Below are 18,422 nucleotides of genomic sequence, written 5' to 3'. Positions count from 1 at the left end.
GATTGAGCACATGTTTGCCCCAAATGGAAATAATTATCACATAATATAACACACAGTTGAGATAATACGAACTACTGTGGATAGAGTACCTCCAAAAAAAGTGAGAGTGACTTTTGGGGTAATCTAAAGTCATTCTCACAGGAATCTGATTTCCATTATCTTTGTCCTGTTATTTGCACTCCTAACAGGTTTTCTGTTGGATTGATATCAGTCAAGTTAATTTCTTATTAGTTGCTTCAATTCTGCATTAAGGATGATAAATTGTCTGTTTTCTGCTTTGACCAAGCCCTGCCTCGAGTTACCCAGCATGTTTTATTTACCTAGTTGTTTTTCTGGTGTACTTTTTTCCCCTCACATATCACACACAACTGCTTCAGACACTGATTATGGAGTTGAGATGGACTCAGTAACCCTCATTCAGATTATCCATATAATGTATTAATCAGACCTCTGATCCAAAACCTCAGGCTTTCTGGCTGTTGCTTTAAGAGATTATTAAAATTGGTTTTCATCACATTGGCATATTTCTAGACTGTAAAAAAACGACACACATTATTTTGTACTTAACACGAGGGAGTTCTTGGGTAACTCCAATTGAACTTCCTTTAAAATCAAGGCAAACAGTGGCCAATCTGGTCTATCTTCATTTTCTCTTTTCAATATTTGTCTTAAGAAAGACAGAAACTACAGCCTAGCCATGAAGCTCAAATTTCAACATGGCATTTTGAGCAGAATAGAAAAACCGAGGTGCCCAGTATTTAGTAGATGTGAAATTCATAGCACTCCTTTAATAAGGGATGTAATTCTTTTCAAAGAGGAAAATAAGTCATTTTTAGCTGCATGTGTTTTAATACTAGTTATGTAAAGACCAAGCTAAAGAGGAACTAAGCATTACTACTTATAGTGTAGACAAGTTCCTCCAGGCAAAAGCTTATTTAGTCAAATTACATAAAAGTTTTAATTAGAGGTCTGCCGATCGATTGGCCACCGATCATAATCGGCTGATTTCCGTGAAAAAGTGTAAGATCGGTGATCGTCGATCACGGTCTCTTGTTGCCGATCACACAAACCGATCACCTGATTCTCATTTTGCAGCCTGCCTGTGCAGCTGGTCTCCTCTTTCCTTCACACTGCGCAAGCGCACAGCAACAAATGCTAAGCGATGTGGAACTATAACGCATTGAGTGAATGGGGACGTTTGCGTGTTGTGGCGGAAAATTGAAGCACATGGGGTGAAGCACGTCAAAATGCATCAACACGATGAATCTAATATGGCATAAGAACTATGGCATACTTGACTGAGTTTGGCTACATCGAGGCTCACTGCAGTCAAAAAGACATATGGAGGATCAGATAGCAGGTAAAGCAGCGCACAGCTACAAACACTYACCCGGATTAGCATGACGGTCAGAAAGCTAAACAAATAACCCGCAAAATAATTTAAGTCTTCGAGCTGTGATGTAAGACGCTGGTTCTGCTCTCGCTGTTGAACCGCTGCTACGTGCTACAGGTAGTAGTATTTCACAGACGGAGCGCCGCTTCTGCTCCACCTGGTAGTGACTCTCACACCAAACCTCTGCTTAAAGCTGCAGCATCTAACTCAAAAAATACATTTTACATATGTATTAAAACTTTTGCTGTCCTAACATGAGACAGATAATCTCTGAAAAAATAATCGATCTCCTCCCTGTTCTGCATATTTACTCCGCTCAGTCAGAAACAGATATTTAAAAGTTTTTATCTAAATTAAGGTGAATTCATGGTTCCTTTTTCCACATAATGTAACCGTAGTGCTTATGATTAAAAAAATAATAATTATGTGGTCGGTATCGGTGATCGGTATTGGTGATCGGCCCTCCTGGGTGATCGGTATCGGCAGGAAAAAAACCTGATCGGCACATCTCTAGTTTTAATCTTTACTTTAAATGTAGTTCTTGTCAAAAACTTTCCTGTCTGACTTTTACAAGCTGGACTGCTTCAGTACTGTGCAAAGAGTCTACCGTACATTCAGTGCTTACCGAGAAGCCACTTTCATGCACTGCTGCCTTAACATTTTCTGGGTATTTTCCAAAGCAACTGCATGTGGCAACACAAACCTCTGCAACATGTGCTCCAGACTTCTTGTGCAATTTTGTGCGAGAGCTATGTAGTAGGATTCCAACAGGAGTATTATTGCAAGCATCCATTTTGTTTCTGTGAGTGTAAAAAGTCTCATAAGGTGGTTCATTATGGAAAAAAAAGGCAAAAGAAGAAATTAATTAAGTGGCCCTCCTGATATTTTTGTGATGGCTTTATTACAAAAATATGGTAAAACCTATAGTAAAACTTAGATATGACTCAGCAAATAATTTTGTTGCCAAAGTAAACTTACAAATGTTTTTTTTTTTTTTTTTTAAATGTACCACAGAATGATTTGTAAGTTTTTGCAAGTACTTATAAAAAACATTACTTAGTGTTATTTTTTATTTTTTTTACTTTGTTTTCAGAAACCGGTATTCAAAGAATTTCTAGGATGATTTCCAATCATCTTTTGATACTGATATTAGCCTTTTCCAATTTCCTAATAAGTTTTACATATAAAGAATATTGAATATAGCTGAAAAAAATCAAAAATTTAACTCTCTTGCAAATTTGTATTTATTTATTACATTTTTTGACATCCAAACCAGACTTCAAAGTATTTACTCATCTAATAGACAAAGCTCACTTTTGCTGTATACACCTAAAAAATCGAATACTTCATTATTATTATTTTTTGACACCGTTCATTCAAAATAAACAGCAGCTGTATCCAGCTCCATCCGACACTCATCCATTTTCTTCTGACTGTTTATTCATTTATTTAATTTGCAGCTAAACTGAATTTCACTAGCACTCCTAAATAAGGACTGTCTGACTTCAGAGGTGGCATTTTAGATTTTCTTTGCCATTCTTGATTAGCATAGATAGCATTACTGACCAAAGACAGCAGTCTATGAAAGTAGAAAATGGCTTGCAGGGAAAGTAAACTCTTACCTTACATGTGAGATTTCCAAATGACTGTCAATATTTGCAAAAAGCTGATGGACAGAATCTGGCTTTTCAAAAGGGCAAAAACACAGCAATTTTCCTACAGTATGCCCAGCCTCAGTGCTGTCTGCTAATCCCCCCTCCCTTGTTTAAATGGTTAGTTTGGATTTTCCTGTTGAGAGTTTTTGTGATGTTTTTTTTATTATCTGTATAGTTGCCTTATCTGTTGTGGAAAGATGTCATAGCACAGTGAACTCCATGGAAAATCAATGCACTTTGATTGGTGGAAGCTAACAGTATGTCAAACGTAACAGTTTAAAACAATTTAACAACAGCCTGCTGGCTTTTGATCTACTGCAGAAGTGCTAACAACACAATAACTCTTTAGATTTTGTGTTGGTTCTACTATAGCATTAAAGATGTTTTGTTCTTGTGCCTAAGGTTCTTGTAGTTGTTTGAAACTGATCCTGACAGATTAAATCAGTAGAAGTGGAGTCATACACTTCATGAAGAGCTTGTTAGCATTCACTACTCCGAGGATGAGTTTATTGACATACGTTTACTACTGGTATGGTAGTAAAATGGTCAGATTTTTAGTATATGACCCAGAGATCACCGATTAGGACCAGTCAAGGATGAACTCATTTAATTGTTTAACTGAGCCGTTCTGAAAACCTTCTGCAGGTCAGCCATGAAAACGTGTCTCTATGCCAACTGTTTTAGTTTAGGTTTATTTTAAAAAAAGTTGAGAAGGTGTATTTTTAAAGCCTGCACATTCATTGAACATTCTTTAAATAAGCACTCCTTCTGAACTAGCTAGTGGTTAACTTTTAAATGTTCTCAGTTAATCTTTATTTTGATCCACCAATTATATATTGACCTCCTTCTTGTGGCAGGTGGCCAACTCCGACAGAAATTTTTCAGATTTACTCCAGTGAAACGTATAGTTGTTCATGGGAACAAAACCCCCCAAAAAACATTAGTGTTTGAGTTCGAACTTTGCACGTTTATTTTTTACCAACTTAAGGTCAGATACTGTTAAGAGCAGATCATTGTTGGACTCCAGTGAGGCCGTTTTTAACTTACTACTTGTAATTCTCACCCTGACATAACAAGTTTTATTTTTAGTGACCCATACTATGTTGACCTGCACTCTGCTTTTAGCAGCTGAAGAAACCAACAAAGTAAATAATTACTTTGGTACATTTATTAAAACTTGAATGTAACCTTTTTGTTTGTTTGTTTGTTTTTTAAGTGTTACTGATTTTGCACCATTTTCAACTTTAAAGCTGAACATTTTCACCACATGCTGATTTAATGAGGTGTGGCTGCTGAAACAAAAACTATATACACATGCCAGAAATTCCAGTTGGGAGTCGGAAAAGAAAGTAAAAGCTTAAAGTTTGATGGCAGTTGATAATAAGGTGACACTAAGTACTGTTAGGAGGGAAATGAGAGGGTCATGAGCTGGTAGGGGATGTCAGTGCCATGAGACAGCTGTTTGTGTCAGTTCTCCCATGTTTGTGTCAGCTTGAGTTACACTGAGTCCTCTGAGGAATGATGGAGAGCACAGGGGGAAGGAGAGCAAGCCACCAACTGTAGCGGAGGTAAAAATAACTAAAAATAAATAATGCTTTTTAAATATTTTTAAGCTTGTTTGGGGTGAGTTGCTGAATTTAGCTTCAATAAAGCTAATTATTGTTGTGAAAAATGCTTCTTTAACCTCAATGGATAAAGAAGCTAAATTTTGCTACTCAAAATTTTTGATTAGCAAATTTTGAGATATTGGATATTTTTACCAATTTCAGGGATGTTATTATTGTTGTCTGCATCAGTTGTTTCATCATTACTATGAGTGTTTTGTCAATACCTTTTTGTTTCTATAAAGGAAAAAAGCTTTTGTGTGACCTCAAAATCAAGTGAAAAAGTTTTTCCAGCATGTTCCAGTTGCCTGTTGAAGTATGCTCATGTATGACTTTACCAAAATTGCAAATTTTCCACCAGTCCAATAAATCAGTTTGAAACCGAGCTCTTTCTTTTGGCAGTAAACAAGATAGTGATGCTGAAAATGGCTAACTTTTGGACTTCTTCCTGCAGTAACAGCTTTATTACCGAAGAGTGTTGTTCTGGTAAAGCTTAGCTGATGCTACGTTCACTGATCAAACTGAAAAGTGTCCAATTATTCAGTTACTTGGCTCATTTCTAGAAATACCTGCTTTTGTATTAGTAACAACTATTTGAAATGCTTTTCTATAAACCAACCACATACAGCATAGATCGCCTCATCCATCCACACTCACTATTGCGCCCACATTCCCTGAGAGACACAGATTTTTGTGTTATTTTGAGTTTATTTGAAGGCTTAAAAAGTTCTCATACCACCATTATGACGCATAATTATGAACATTATGCGTCTAGTTTGACTTTCAGTGGTTTGAAAGATAAAGTTGGTGAATCCGTGCTAACTTGACTCTTTTATCCTGTCTCTGCTCAAATTGTGCTCACATCACTTTCGAGGGAAACAAAGTAAAAAGTCAGTGAGGGGAAATAAGTGGTGTACTATTCTGAACAAGTCAGCTATCACTTGTTCAGTACAAAAAAAGTTGTAATTAATGGAGCTGCTTAAGCTGTTCATTACACCAGCCTTTTTTTAAAACGTGATGTATATTTGGTTTGACATTATGTGAGTGGACTGCATGTGATTGAAGTATCATTTAATCACAGGCACTTCATTACCTATGCCAGCACATTTTAATGAGCCCCTTCCTCACCCTGTGGGGCCCTGGTGTTTGTTGCTGCCCTTTGGCATATAAAGTTTCAGATGAGCACATCTCGTGGCAGCTTGTGGAAATTTCCACTTCTCATTCAGATGTTTAACTATTATTCAGTAGACTGTTGACAAGAACTACTGTACGAAGCCAAAGTGAAACGGGTGTTTACAGGAAGCATTGTGGCATTTGTTAAAATAACCACATGAATCTGAAAAGTAAAGTGTGGAGTGTTTTTTTTGTTTTTTTTTTAGGCTTGGCATTTTTACTGCTTTTTTGATTGAAAACAGTGGCTTTCTGACTCATCAGCTGTTTGAAATGACAATTTGAGGCATATAGGCTTAGGAGGTCATTGTTTGCTCTTGTAATATGTGTGCAAATGGCTCAGTCACAATAAAGGATAACGTCTGGGCGGAGAGGTGGGTGGCTGTGGGGTTTTATCGCATTTGATAAAACCTTGTAGTCTGCTGAGCATGACACATAAGTTATGCAAGGCTGAGCTTACTTACTAAGGAGGATAGGGAGGCTAATTGTTTTGTCTGAAACGGCAAAAGACAGGAAATCCAGCTTTGTGATGCAGGATGTTCAGTTCTGTGTAATAAAGTATTTGCTCCTTCTGTAAGCTTTTATTTTTCATAATTGCATGGTTCAGATCTTCAGATTGTATTCTCAAACATAATCTGGGCAAATACAAAAAGCATTTTTCTAAACCTAATACCTGGCTATGCTACTATTTTCAGCAGTAAACATACCATAATTAATGACCAGTAATCGGGCATCAGTTTTTACCTTGCTGTTGAGGAAATTTGCCTCACTCTGCTTTGTGGATTTGTTTTATTTCAGCCACATTGAAAGGTTTTGTTTAAAGTCATGCCACAAAAAGTCTGGACTTTGACTAGACCAGCCCAAACCATGCCTTTTTGTTTTGTTTGAATCTAGTTATTTGAGCTGCTGGTCCGCATTAGATCATTGACTATAACGCTTCTTAAGGCCAGACTCTAGTACAGAATTCAAAAAGAGAGGTCCTAAATTCACCAACCAGTCCCAGGCCATCTCTCTAAGCACACCACGTTTACATGCAGGTGACGTTCTATTGTTAGTTTTATGCCAGATGTGAAAGAAGGCCCATTTTCCAAGAAGTTGAACTTTTGTTTCACCAGTCAACTTAGGTTTTCCCCAAAGATCTTGGGAAACGTCAAGGTGTTTTGTGTCAGCTAAGGTTTTGACATTGGAACTCTTGCATGGATAACACATCTCTGTCCAGTCTCTTTTGTCTTGTTGAAACATCAACTCTGACATTAACTGAGACAAGTGAGGTCTCCAGTGTTTTGTACCTTTTTGTTCTGGGTTTGAATGTGACCTGGAGGAGGGGTGAATCTGCTCTTTGAATAATTATTGTCAGCCAATCCTGGAAGGTTTGGTTGACAATAACCTTAGAGTCCCACGTTTTCTCCTTTTGTTGATAATGTCTCAAAAAAATTATTTTTAACCCTATGAAGTACTTTTTTTCCCAACAGATTGAGCAAGGATTGAGACCTTTGCTAAATTATACTGACCTCACAACAGTTGCTGTGCAGACCATGTAAAGGATGCTTACACCGATAGTCTCACAGCTATCAAAAAACAAAATCCACATTTACAGATCTGACTGAAACTAGATCAGTTTAAAACTTTCAATTGACCTAAATTCTGTGTAGTAAAGACACATCAACAGTCCTCATTTTTGTATTTACAGTAATGTTAAACCGTCTATTGGGTACATCAAGCTCAAGACAGATGTGTTTAAGCAAAACTAATTAGCTGCTTTATTAAATAACTTTATTTTTACTCTGTCACACTTTTGCTAGTTATTTATAGTGGACCAAGCATTTTGGCAAATAATAGTAAATGGTCCAAACTGGAGTCTTGTCAAATTAAACTTAGACTGGAAAACTACAGCAAATATTTGTTTTGACCAACAGCACCGGTCAAAATGAAACTGTTGTATTGAGCAAATATGCCTTGATGACTCATGTGGTAACTAGAAAGTCCCCTCATGAAATGTTGACCTCTGGCCCACTGTGTAGTATTGATTGGCCAGAGGTTTTTGTTTGCGTGGAGCGGATGTTTTTTTTCCCAACCTGTTTATGTTTTGGAGTTGTCTTTTGAACAATTTCTAATAATGTGTAGATTGAGATGAGTATGACTCAGAGGCATTGTATTAGCTGTTTTGCAAGTTCCCACATAATCAAGAACAGTATTATGGTAATAGAAAATATCAAACTAGCCTGGTAAAACCCCTGTTTACACAGACAGTTGAAATCTGCAAAGAACAGATAAGGTTAATAAAAAAAAAAAATCAAGAACTTAAAACTAGTATAGACAGGAGGAAACAAATAAAAATCGAAACATGAGGAAAAAAAGTCAGATATGTAAAATAAAAGGTTGGGACCATATTGTCATGTATTATGCTACATTCACTTTGTTTTATTTCATTAATTATCACCCATTTTTTGGTTGTTTTTCCCCTTCCAGTTACTTTCTGTAGATACTACTTCAATAAATTAGTGAAATAACTTTAATTTTCAGTAATACTGTAATACTCAAGTGAAACATATTACAAAGATTAGACATAGATGGATAGATTTATGGAGAATGATAGTCTTCTTTACTATAGCAACATTAAAAATGTTGCTATAGTAACATTTTTACTATAGCCCCCCCTAAAAAAAACAAAAAAAACTTCTCAATAAAAAAATTAGGTTTTTGGCATTTGAAGGCATTTTAACAGTATAATTTAAAATGTAAAAGTTAGACAATATGATATTTCATAAACCAAGGAACATTGTGCATGCTTTTTCTCATCTCTCATGAATGTGACGTGCTGTGCACATTCTTGTTGCTCATTACGTAATGGGGTGAGGCCATGTGAAAACAATTGAGTGAGAGAGAAGAGACGATTGGTAAGAGAGTTGGAATCAAAGATGAAATCATTTCTACCGTTTAGCAGCCATGAGATGCTGTTAGTTATCATATCATACCATGTTTACCTATTCTTGTGGGATTAATAAGAGTAGGGCTGTTTGGAATTGTGTCACAGGGAGAGCTGAAAGGGAAACAAACCATTTTGTACAATCCATTAGAGTTGGGACATATTAGGTATTCTTAATTGGATACTTGCATTGTTTTACTTCAGAATTACAATATTTGTGAAAAACAATGTGATTACTTACCAAGTAAAATACGTATTCAGCTATTAAAGATCCAGGGCACCAGAGAAACCTCACTGGGCTTTGTTTTATAAACTTGCAAACCTGTCAACCTTTGTTCAGAAAATACTGCCGCTAAACAAAGAAGTTATGCCTCACTTGTTTGGATAATAGTGGAAGTTATTCACCATAACTTTGTGAAACCACTGAGTCATCACTAACCTGCATGGAAAACTCAGCCATTTGCTTGTCGTTTTTTTTTTTTCCTCGAATTTCTGACCGGTCTGAGTGTAATATTGTTCATATACAGTCATTGGCAGTTTTTCACTCTAGATACATTTCTGGTTTATGTGGGATGTTAACTGCAAGTGGGTTTGGATTTCTGGATCACTGGGTGCTCCCAAGATCCTGTCGGTCAGCGATTCTTGACACCAAAGGAGTTGTTGGCAGATTCAACGTTGTGGCACCTAGTTGAAAACTGAGTCACATAATCTAATTTCCATGAGTAATGACATTTTTACAATAATGTTCTCTGAAGATCTAAATACTTAGAATTATCGTACTCATAGTGTCATGTAACCACCGAACTTTTGCCAAAAATTTGGACTGTTCTAGGAATGTTCAAGCATGTTTGTATATTGGGTAAAATGCTGACAGTGGTAATTATTTAAACAGCGGTACCAGAAGAGAATTACAACCATAACAGAAGAAAAGTTAATCAAAACTTTTTAAATTCAGCAGACAAAAATGAAAACTTAGGTTTATTTATTGGGGCTGGACAAAATTGTACTCTTTAAGCTTGTTATCTATCAAGAATAAAGTTTTCTTCTTGGTTATTTATTTGAACCACATTTTCACAACCACAAATGGTTACTGGGACTTTTATATGACAAAATTACTCAAAGTAGCACACATTGTGGAGCAGAAGGAAACACGGTTTTTCAAAATGTTTCATGAATAAAACAAATTTTGATGAGGACTAACAGTCGGCTCCCCTTTAGCTGCAAGTCTTCCACCAGTTTTGTACATCTAGAGACAGAACATTTAGCTTATTCCAAGTGTGCAGTATCACTCAAGCTGAGAGGATTGAAAATGATAATGTTAACGTTTTGCTACAGATTCTCAATTGGGTGTAGGTCTGGACTTTGACTGGGCCATTTGAAATACATGTAAATGCTTTAATATGAAGCTTTCTATAGTTGCTCTAATTGCATTCTTAGTAGTTGCTCACCTCTGCACCATTTTTAAGTGTGTTCTTTCAGTGTTAGACCATATTTAGCTCCATACATTTTAAAATCTGCTTCTGCTGATGAGCATTTCCACGGCATGATGCTGCCACCACCATTTTCAATTGTGCAGTGTCCTGTGGAGTGTTAGTTTTCTGTCACACATAGCACTTTGCACCTAGACCAAAAAGTTAAAATATGGTCTCTCATCTTCTTCCAAATGTTTGCTTTGCCCCCTAATATGACTTATAGCTACTTTGCATTTGTCTTCTCCATACAATCTTAGTTTAATATAATGAAGTTTGTGGTTGTATGGTAAAATGAAGAGATGTGGACACTTCTGCAATTCATCTGTAGATTTGTCAGTACGTTTGACTCCGATTTTTCCAGAGGTGCCTGTTTCTGACTGTTGATAAGCAAGGGGAGGTCGCTGTGTCTTTCATCAGACAGAGACACCAAAAAGGAGTCACAGTGGAGAGGGGCACGGGTTCGACTTGAGCTGATATGAAAGGGAGACAGAAGTACTGTTGTCCAGAAATCTTACCAGCAGCAAACTCACAAGTTTCTTTCTCAACAACACATTATGTCACTTTACAGAGGCCTGTGCTGCAAGTCTGTGCAGACTTTTCTGTTCTTCAGCATGAAGGCACCACTTGGGTATGTGTACGTCAAAAGAAATGGCACATGCATGAATCTGTGGTCTGCATGAATTTACATGTTTTATCAAGTCATTTTAACGGTTAGTAGTATGACGAATTATTAAAAGAATGGTGAAATGCAAACTGTTTTGTCTTTCCACGGGTGTTTGTCATTTTGCTGTAGCTCAGTGACGTGTTTGTGTTCAGATAAAGGAGGAAATGTCTTGACAGAGGATCTTACACAGTTAGACCTTCAACTTTAGATTAAAGAGCTGGGAATGTGGGGACCAATGATGTCTTTGACACATGCATTCATGTGCATGGGGTCAACATATTTGTGAATTATGTGGAGTTATATTAGAGGTTACCTTAAATGTAAATCTGCTGGGGGTTCGAATAATTTTGGCCTCAGCTGTAATTTTACAGTAGTGTTAGATATATAAATATATAGACATGTATAAGATTTTTTTCTTGTTTTGATTCATAGACCAAAGAAAAAATAAGGAATAAACATCCACTGAAATGAATTGTAGTTTTGAACAAACCGTAAGCTGCACAAAATTATTCTTTCCCCCAGTTTAAGTTTTATGGATTTAAAATGGGAGACAAATAAGTTGATAGCTTTTTAATGAGTCAAACTGTTTGACTCAACAATCGGCTGCTTAACAGAAGTACCATGAGAAACTTGACAACTAAGGCAGTGTTACCTTACTACGGTGTGCAAGCCTCTTTCTACTTCTCAACCATCAGAGTCCTTGTTTAACTCTGCATGTGAATTTGTCCCATTTGTAAGTGAGGGAAAAGTGTAGCAGCCTCGTTTAGACAAGCTGACCAGCAGTGTGCACTAACAGGTTCGGTCCGTATGCAGAATTAAAAGCTGGTCAATCTGAAACTTTTTTGGAATCTCATTAAGGCAACTTTAAAATGCCGGGTTGGTAAGATGCTGTTTTGAAGCTATAACTTTGTCCGAAGGGACCCTCTTTATCCACAACTTGCTGGGAGTCGGCACTGTAGATGGTATAAAGATGGTCTAAAAATCTCATGTATTTAATTTCCTTGACCTATTACCATAAAATCTCTCCTTTTGGGAGCGATTGGGTGATGTATTTGTAGCAGCTCTGTTGGATCCATTTAATAAGTGTAATGTAGCAGCCTCATCAGTCAGCCAACTTGTTTGTCCTGTCAACGATTTATGTAAAGAGCTGAGTGAAATCCCCTGCCAGCTGCTAAAACTTCTAGGCATGATGATATCTAAAGACTGAGGAGCGTTGTTGACTTTCACTTCTTATGCAACTCCGCACAACCTGACCGGCCTTTGTGTCCTCATTAAACTTCCTGTCCTGCATACTTGTTTGCTGGAGTCATCCATGAAACTTGGCCCAGCTACAAATTTTTGGTCACATTAAGGTGCTTAGACATTGATCCGAAAGAGAACCAGCAGATGCATAAGGTAGATGTGGGAACACTTCCTTTGCATCAAGCTTTACAGAGGCATATCTTACGGGAGTTGAGAAGGAGGGGGTTCCTTATGCAAGGACTGGGTGTAGCAGTAGTTCAGGGGCTGAGGTTATCCTGATGTTGTATAACCGAGTGCCCGTTTGTGTGGGGGCGAGTTTATGGTTATCCAGGGGATTGTTAATAGTCCTAAAAGTTTCCACAGTGTCAGGGAACGAAGCTGTTTGGGGTGGGTTCAGGCCTGAGACGGCATCCCTAAAGGAGCAGACAGCTATTCCTGTCGTCCCCTCCTCCTATTGCTCCTCCTCCTCTTCCACGGTCCCTTTTTAAGTGTAGGTGTAGACATGTCTAGTCATGTTCCTTTTGAGTGGGATAACTTGACCAATAGGCTGTTATTGGTATGGCATTCCGTTTATGAATTAGTTTATAGGGCTTTAATGATGGGATTTGTTTAAACAAACGATATGCAGAATCAGCATCTTGCAAAAGTAATCCACTTTCCCTTTGAACTTTTTCACATTTCTGATCTGTTGCAACCACCAACTTCATAGAGCCTGTGACGGACAGAGCAACACAGATGTATTTATTCTTAATTTATAAATTGTTAACAGGTCTTAGTGATTGAAATTTAGGTTTTTAGGTGAGAAAAGCTTTTGAAAGCAATGCTCCATCTCTGTTCTCTTTTGGTCAACAGATCAAAAGGAAATACTTTGATCTTTGTGGTTGTAACAGGATGAAATATGAAGACGTTCAAGGGGTGTTAATACTGTGACAAGGCACTGTATCTGTCTGTTTTAAAATAGAGGGGTTGTGCATATAGCCCCATTAAATTGCATTAGCCATAGATAAGGCTAAATGTTATGCATGCCATAATGCCTCTGTGCTATTTGTTGGACATTAAGAGATTCGTCTGCTGCTTTCAGTTTAGATTATGTATTTTTTAGGTTTAACTGGTTTATGCAAATCTTCAGCATTTTGTTTTTGCACAAATGAGCATCCGGTTTTAAGTGAAGACGAAATTTAAAAGGTGCATTTATAGGATTGAACATTACATTTAGGAGATGCACAATATGTTGGCACTAACATTGGTATGTATGGTGATATTAGGAATTTCCTTTTGTTTCTGGAGAGGGAGGGAAGACAGTTGGCCATGTGGCATTTGTTTGGTCACATGACAATAACAGTGATGAAGCTCAGGACTGTGGGAAGTTTAACTGAAACAGAGAAGCCATTGAAGTCAGCAGGGTGGTCATTTTTATCAAGGTGTTGAAAATATAGTAAAATGGATGACGTGTACACATGTGTTATCGACTATCACAGAGATATTAATATTAGAAATAAATACTGGCCCAATTTTTTTATGTCTGTGCATTCCTAGATGCATTAGTTTAGTTATGTCTTTTGTCTCTACTGGTATAAATCCTGACTCTCTTCACCAATTAAGGTCATGTGCCCTGTTAAAATTCATTATGCATAGCTGTAATTTGATGTTGTCAATATCTACACTTGGCTAAATTATTTTCAAAAGCTGTTTTAATTTGTAATGTGTTTAATTATATATTGAGAGACACTGCAATGTTAAAATTAGGATAAATTATTTTCCTGAAGGACCACATGAATATAGTATTGGTGAGGGCCAGATCATTAACTGAACTGGTTTTTACCAGGTCCCATGGCAACAGAGCAATAAATGCATTATGTTGTATGGACAACTGCATTATTTCAATTTCCTCTTAGTCACTCTTTTGGAAAAATGCAGTTGTCAGAGAAACCATGTTTGTGTAGATTACTGGATGTATGTTCAGTGTATAAAGCCAATTTAAACAGTAATTCCTAGAAGTAGCTGACAGTCACTTTACCTTCGATTTCAGCAAGTAGGAGTTAGGCCGCACAATATTGGGCAATTAGGTTGAAATATTGATCCTTTCAACACTTAAAAATTACAGAAGCACACTTGTGCTTGCATGTAGGATTAGCACTTTTGGCATTTTTGACTTGAGATTTTTTATTGACCTACGAGGGCCACCAACTTCTACAAAAAAGGCTGAATGTGGCCCCCCAGGTTGTAAAATTTGTAGGTCTGCACTAAATACTGTTGATCTTCCATGTGTATCTTTTTAGTCTGTTTACTGATTTTAACATTTAAAATACCTGAGCTGTACTTTCATAATACAAAATATTAAAAATAAAAATGTTTAGATTTACTTTGTACTGTCTTATGTCAACACATATTATGTGTCTCACAGTGCAGACAGTATGTGCAACTACTTACATTTTGCATGTCATGTGTCTTTCTCCATCTAGAATATCCATGAGCTCCGATTTCCCACACTACGGTTTCAAGATGCCAAATATAGGGTTCCAGAACCTTCCTCTTAATATCTACATTGTGGTCTTTGGGACAGCCATCTTTGTCTTCATCCTCAGTCTCCTCTTCTGCTGCTACCTGATCAGGTAAGAGCTGCGCACATTTTAGTTTTGGATGAGAGCTTCCTGGCTTTGTCATGGGTCTGTGGCAAAAACTGCCATTCAGGAATTTCTTTAGCGTTGAGTGTAGCAGGTCTAAGGTCAACATCTACATCCACTTTGGAGGAAAACCTAGGACAAGGAACAGAAATGTGTTATGACTTATCTCCTTTACCTGAACAAAATTTCACGATGGTTAATAAAACACAAAAACAATATATTAAGTAATTTCAGGTTACCTGCCATATTTTGCCAGCAATTCACAGGAATACCGCAGCTGACCATTAATTGCTAACAATGCTAATGTTAGCAGTTTTAGTAGGTCTGGATGAATTTGATCATGTTTTGTTCAAAATCTGAAATACTTACACCTGTCAAAACCTAAACTGGATAATGCAACACTGAATAGAACCTTTGAAGCAGATCTATTTATATTTAATTTATTTTATGAAATGTTATTTGTGAATATTTTTTTTTGCTTCAGAAACACCTTAGAAAACAGACAATTTATAGAAAAATAGTCAAAATAAGTCAAAACTGGGTTGATATTCTGCCCTGATTACAAATCCTTTAAAACATTTTTATTTGTAGATCCCTTATGTTTGCAATTAAATGGAAGTTTTTACTTCTTCCAAAAAAACTGCTGCATTTTTGCCAACTCGGTGTCGTATAAAGTCTCATTTCAGTGTCGTATAAAGTCTCATTTCAGTAGCTGACTGTGTTGTTACACCCCCGGTATATATATAATTTTTCTTCACACTATACCAAATGTCTGTTCTGTTGAGCGACTTGGGATCCTGAAGAATGTCAAAACAGAAGTCATTGATATCAACTTTTAAATCAAAGAGTAGAGAATCTGTCTGTGTCTGCATCATTGACTAACTGTATATGAATGCCATTAGAGTGTAAATAATATGATATAAACTTGTTTACAACCACCATACTATGTGGCACTGCCATTGCTTTTGTTTATTTCTTCCTTCTTAAAATGTTGTGATGATTTTTGTGTCTAAAAACGTTTTCAAAAACGGATAGAATATTTCAACAGCACAGTTTGGAGAAGACACTTTCCGTTAATAAAATTATCTAAATTATTTAAGAGTTACATTTAAGTTGCTTTCTATAATCATGGCACTTGAGGCCTCTTATCCTCTTCATTGCTCTCATTATATTCTTTTGTGTCTCAGTCGTACCACTATTACTTCTGCATTTGTTGGATTTTAAAAGTGCCAATTTTAGTACTTTATTTTAATCATCTGAAATCCAGCAAGATTTAAGAGTAATCTTCTAAATATCCATCATCCAAAAACAATCTTTACTTCAGTAGTCAATTCCTCACCCCTCCTTCTAAACTACTGGGTATAATCAGATTATCCTCAGTGCTGGTAATGCAGGATGTTTGTTTTCAGCCAGTAGCAAACTGAACACACATAATGCACTACATTGTTTTATCTGAGACAGTGAGAAGCAGCTGTTTCTCCTAAAACTCTCCCCTCGCCATCTTGCCATATCCTGTCTTGCAGGGCAGAGGGTAAGTAAAAATTACCACTCCTACAATTTCTCATCTACCTGTAAATTAGAAACACTTCATGTCTTACATGTTGTTCCGTGATTCAGTACTGAACGTCAGGATCAGCTTGGCAGCTAGAAGTAAAAAGAGACATTTTTGCTCTGTAAAGGATTTTCTTTACAGAGCTAAAGAAGCAGCCTTCCAAACGATTGGACCAAAATTACTTGTACACACTTCAGTTCAGTGCATTCTTGCTGAAAACTGGTAATCTTAGCTGTGCCCATGTGTTTGCAGTGTTCTTGTACACCTATCATTGTGGTAGCAGAAAAAACACACACCAGAATTTTTGCGGCAGCTAACCGGCAGCAAAAATTCAGCTACAAATTTTCTGCAGCAAATGTTGCTAAATGTTCCAAAAAGGCATTTTGTGAGGGATTTTTGCACTGCATGCAACTCCTCAGTAAGTGTTAGCTTTTATTTAATTTGCATTTTAAACATTTTATGGTAATGAATAGGCTTGTATTCTAGTGTAGGGGCCCACACTGTTGTCAGATGGTGTATTTACAAGTGACTTGATTACAAATGTGTAATTTGTATCTTTTCGGTCCCGACTATGATAATTTTTCTGTTTTGAAAAGGATTCTGGTGAAAACCAGATTAGCTTTAAAGGTCACAGAAGGGTAATTCTGTTTTTTTTCCCCCGCATCACATCTCTTGCTTTATGGACAGATGATTAAAAGATGCCAGTGTTAGAGTTGACATGCGAAATTCCAGCAGACAAATTTGCACACACACTTTGACACAAGGCAGCTTCTCACAGAAACCCTCAACCACTTCTCTGAGTGGTTTATCAGCCTGTCCACACATGTGTAAAATATGTAGCATGGTTTGCCTAAAGGCTGACCGTGTTCCTGTAGCACGTAATCTTCACTTTCTGTAAATAAACAATAACAGTGCTTGAACAGTTGGTTTATTTGGTTGTGCCAGCAAAAGATCAGTGAATGTGCAACATCCAGAGATGAAGAAATGAATAAGAAAACATGGTTTTATCAGAAATTCATTCCTTGTGTGAAAAGTTGGAGACACTGCAATTGCAAAATTGTTTTTTTTTTTTTACATTAGTAGAATATTGATAAAGTTTTGCACACGTTTGTAAAGAAAATGCAGCTAGTGATGAGAAAAAAAAAATCCATCTGAATTGACAACCTTTGCTCGCGGACTAAGTCACCTGCTTAAATTGTAGACTGAAGCCACAAAGTAATAATGAGGGTCTCAACTAATCAATGGGTCACAATTTAGACACCCCTGTCCCGATGGTTTGCAGGCAACAACACTAAAGCTAAAATTCGCCTCAAAGCTTCTTGTTGGTTCTAAATTGAAAAACTGTTTTAGTTTCACCAGTCTCTGCTACATTTGCACAAAATGTAAAACGTTTAGTCTTGTCAAATCTCATTTGAATAATTCTGGACTGATCCCAGATTTTTTTTTAAACTCACTTTGATATTTTTAAAACCTTTCTTCAGTTAGTAAAAACCAAAAAAGACTTTTTGGCATAAAGATCACCATTTGTAAGTCATGGGTTTTTCATGTAGTCGTAAAAAACCTAAATGTTTGTAGCAGCACAACTGGAATATCCAAACTTTTTTCTATTTGTTAAAACAAATAAAGGGAATTCCTAGACTTCCTGGAAATTTGAAAGATATTATGAACCCAATAATGTGTAACGTCTCAGCTGGATGCATCATTACTCCTTAATGCCCGATACTGATTTTGATACTGCTCTGCAATTCAGATTTTCTGATACTGTGTTATTGACTGGTCAATTGGCTGGTACGTCAAACAATTTCCATTATTAATGTTTTAAAAACATTTTTAAAACTGCACATGCTGGATGGCGAGAGATGTCACATTCTTTTCATTTATCCTCTTCGTCGGCCTTCACAACCCACTCGAACACCCCACATAAATCATTCATATCCAGTGACGTTTTGAACTTTGACCCCCCACACTCTCCACAGATCCCCCAAACCATTTGGAGTCTCTGCACCTTTACATGCTGACCTCTTTCAAAATGTCAGTTTTTCTCCTAGACTGTGCTGCTTGTTTTACAGATCCCTCTCACTCTGCTGCGAGAGGTTAAGGTTACTAGTAACGGAGGTAAA

At 36.9% G+C, this 18,422-nt stretch overlaps 1 protein-coding gene across 5 annotated transcripts in view; it reads left to right on the top strand.

Moving 5' to 3' along the window:
- Positions 1-18,422, top strand: part of rnf24 (ring finger protein 24) — a 33,992-nt gene that overhangs the window by 2,306 nt on the left and 13,264 nt on the right. The window contains exons 2-3 of one of the 5 annotated variants that reach the window (XM_017305931.1): positions 10,789-10,848; positions 14,589-14,738. In XM_017305931.1, the coding sequence (XP_017161420.1) occupies positions 10,832-10,848; positions 14,589-14,738 (167 nt within the window). In that variant the 5' untranslated portion in view covers positions 10,789-10,831. Of the gene's footprint in view, positions 1-4,515; positions 4,617-10,788; positions 10,849-14,080; positions 14,359-14,588; positions 14,739-18,422 lie in introns of those variants that run through there. The other 4 variants (XM_008411825.2, XM_008411810.2, XM_017305935.1 and 1 more) reach the window with 4 other exon arrangements.

This window comes from Poecilia reticulata, linkage group LG1, assembly GCF_000633615.1.
Source record: "Poecilia reticulata strain Guanapo linkage group LG1, Guppy_female_1.0+MT, whole genome shotgun sequence".
NCBI classification, from domain to species: Eukaryota; Metazoa; Chordata; class Actinopteri; order Cyprinodontiformes; family Poeciliidae; genus Poecilia; species Poecilia reticulata.
Note: the sequence above shows the minus strand (reverse complement) of the source record. Positions and strands in the feature narration are given on the sequence as shown.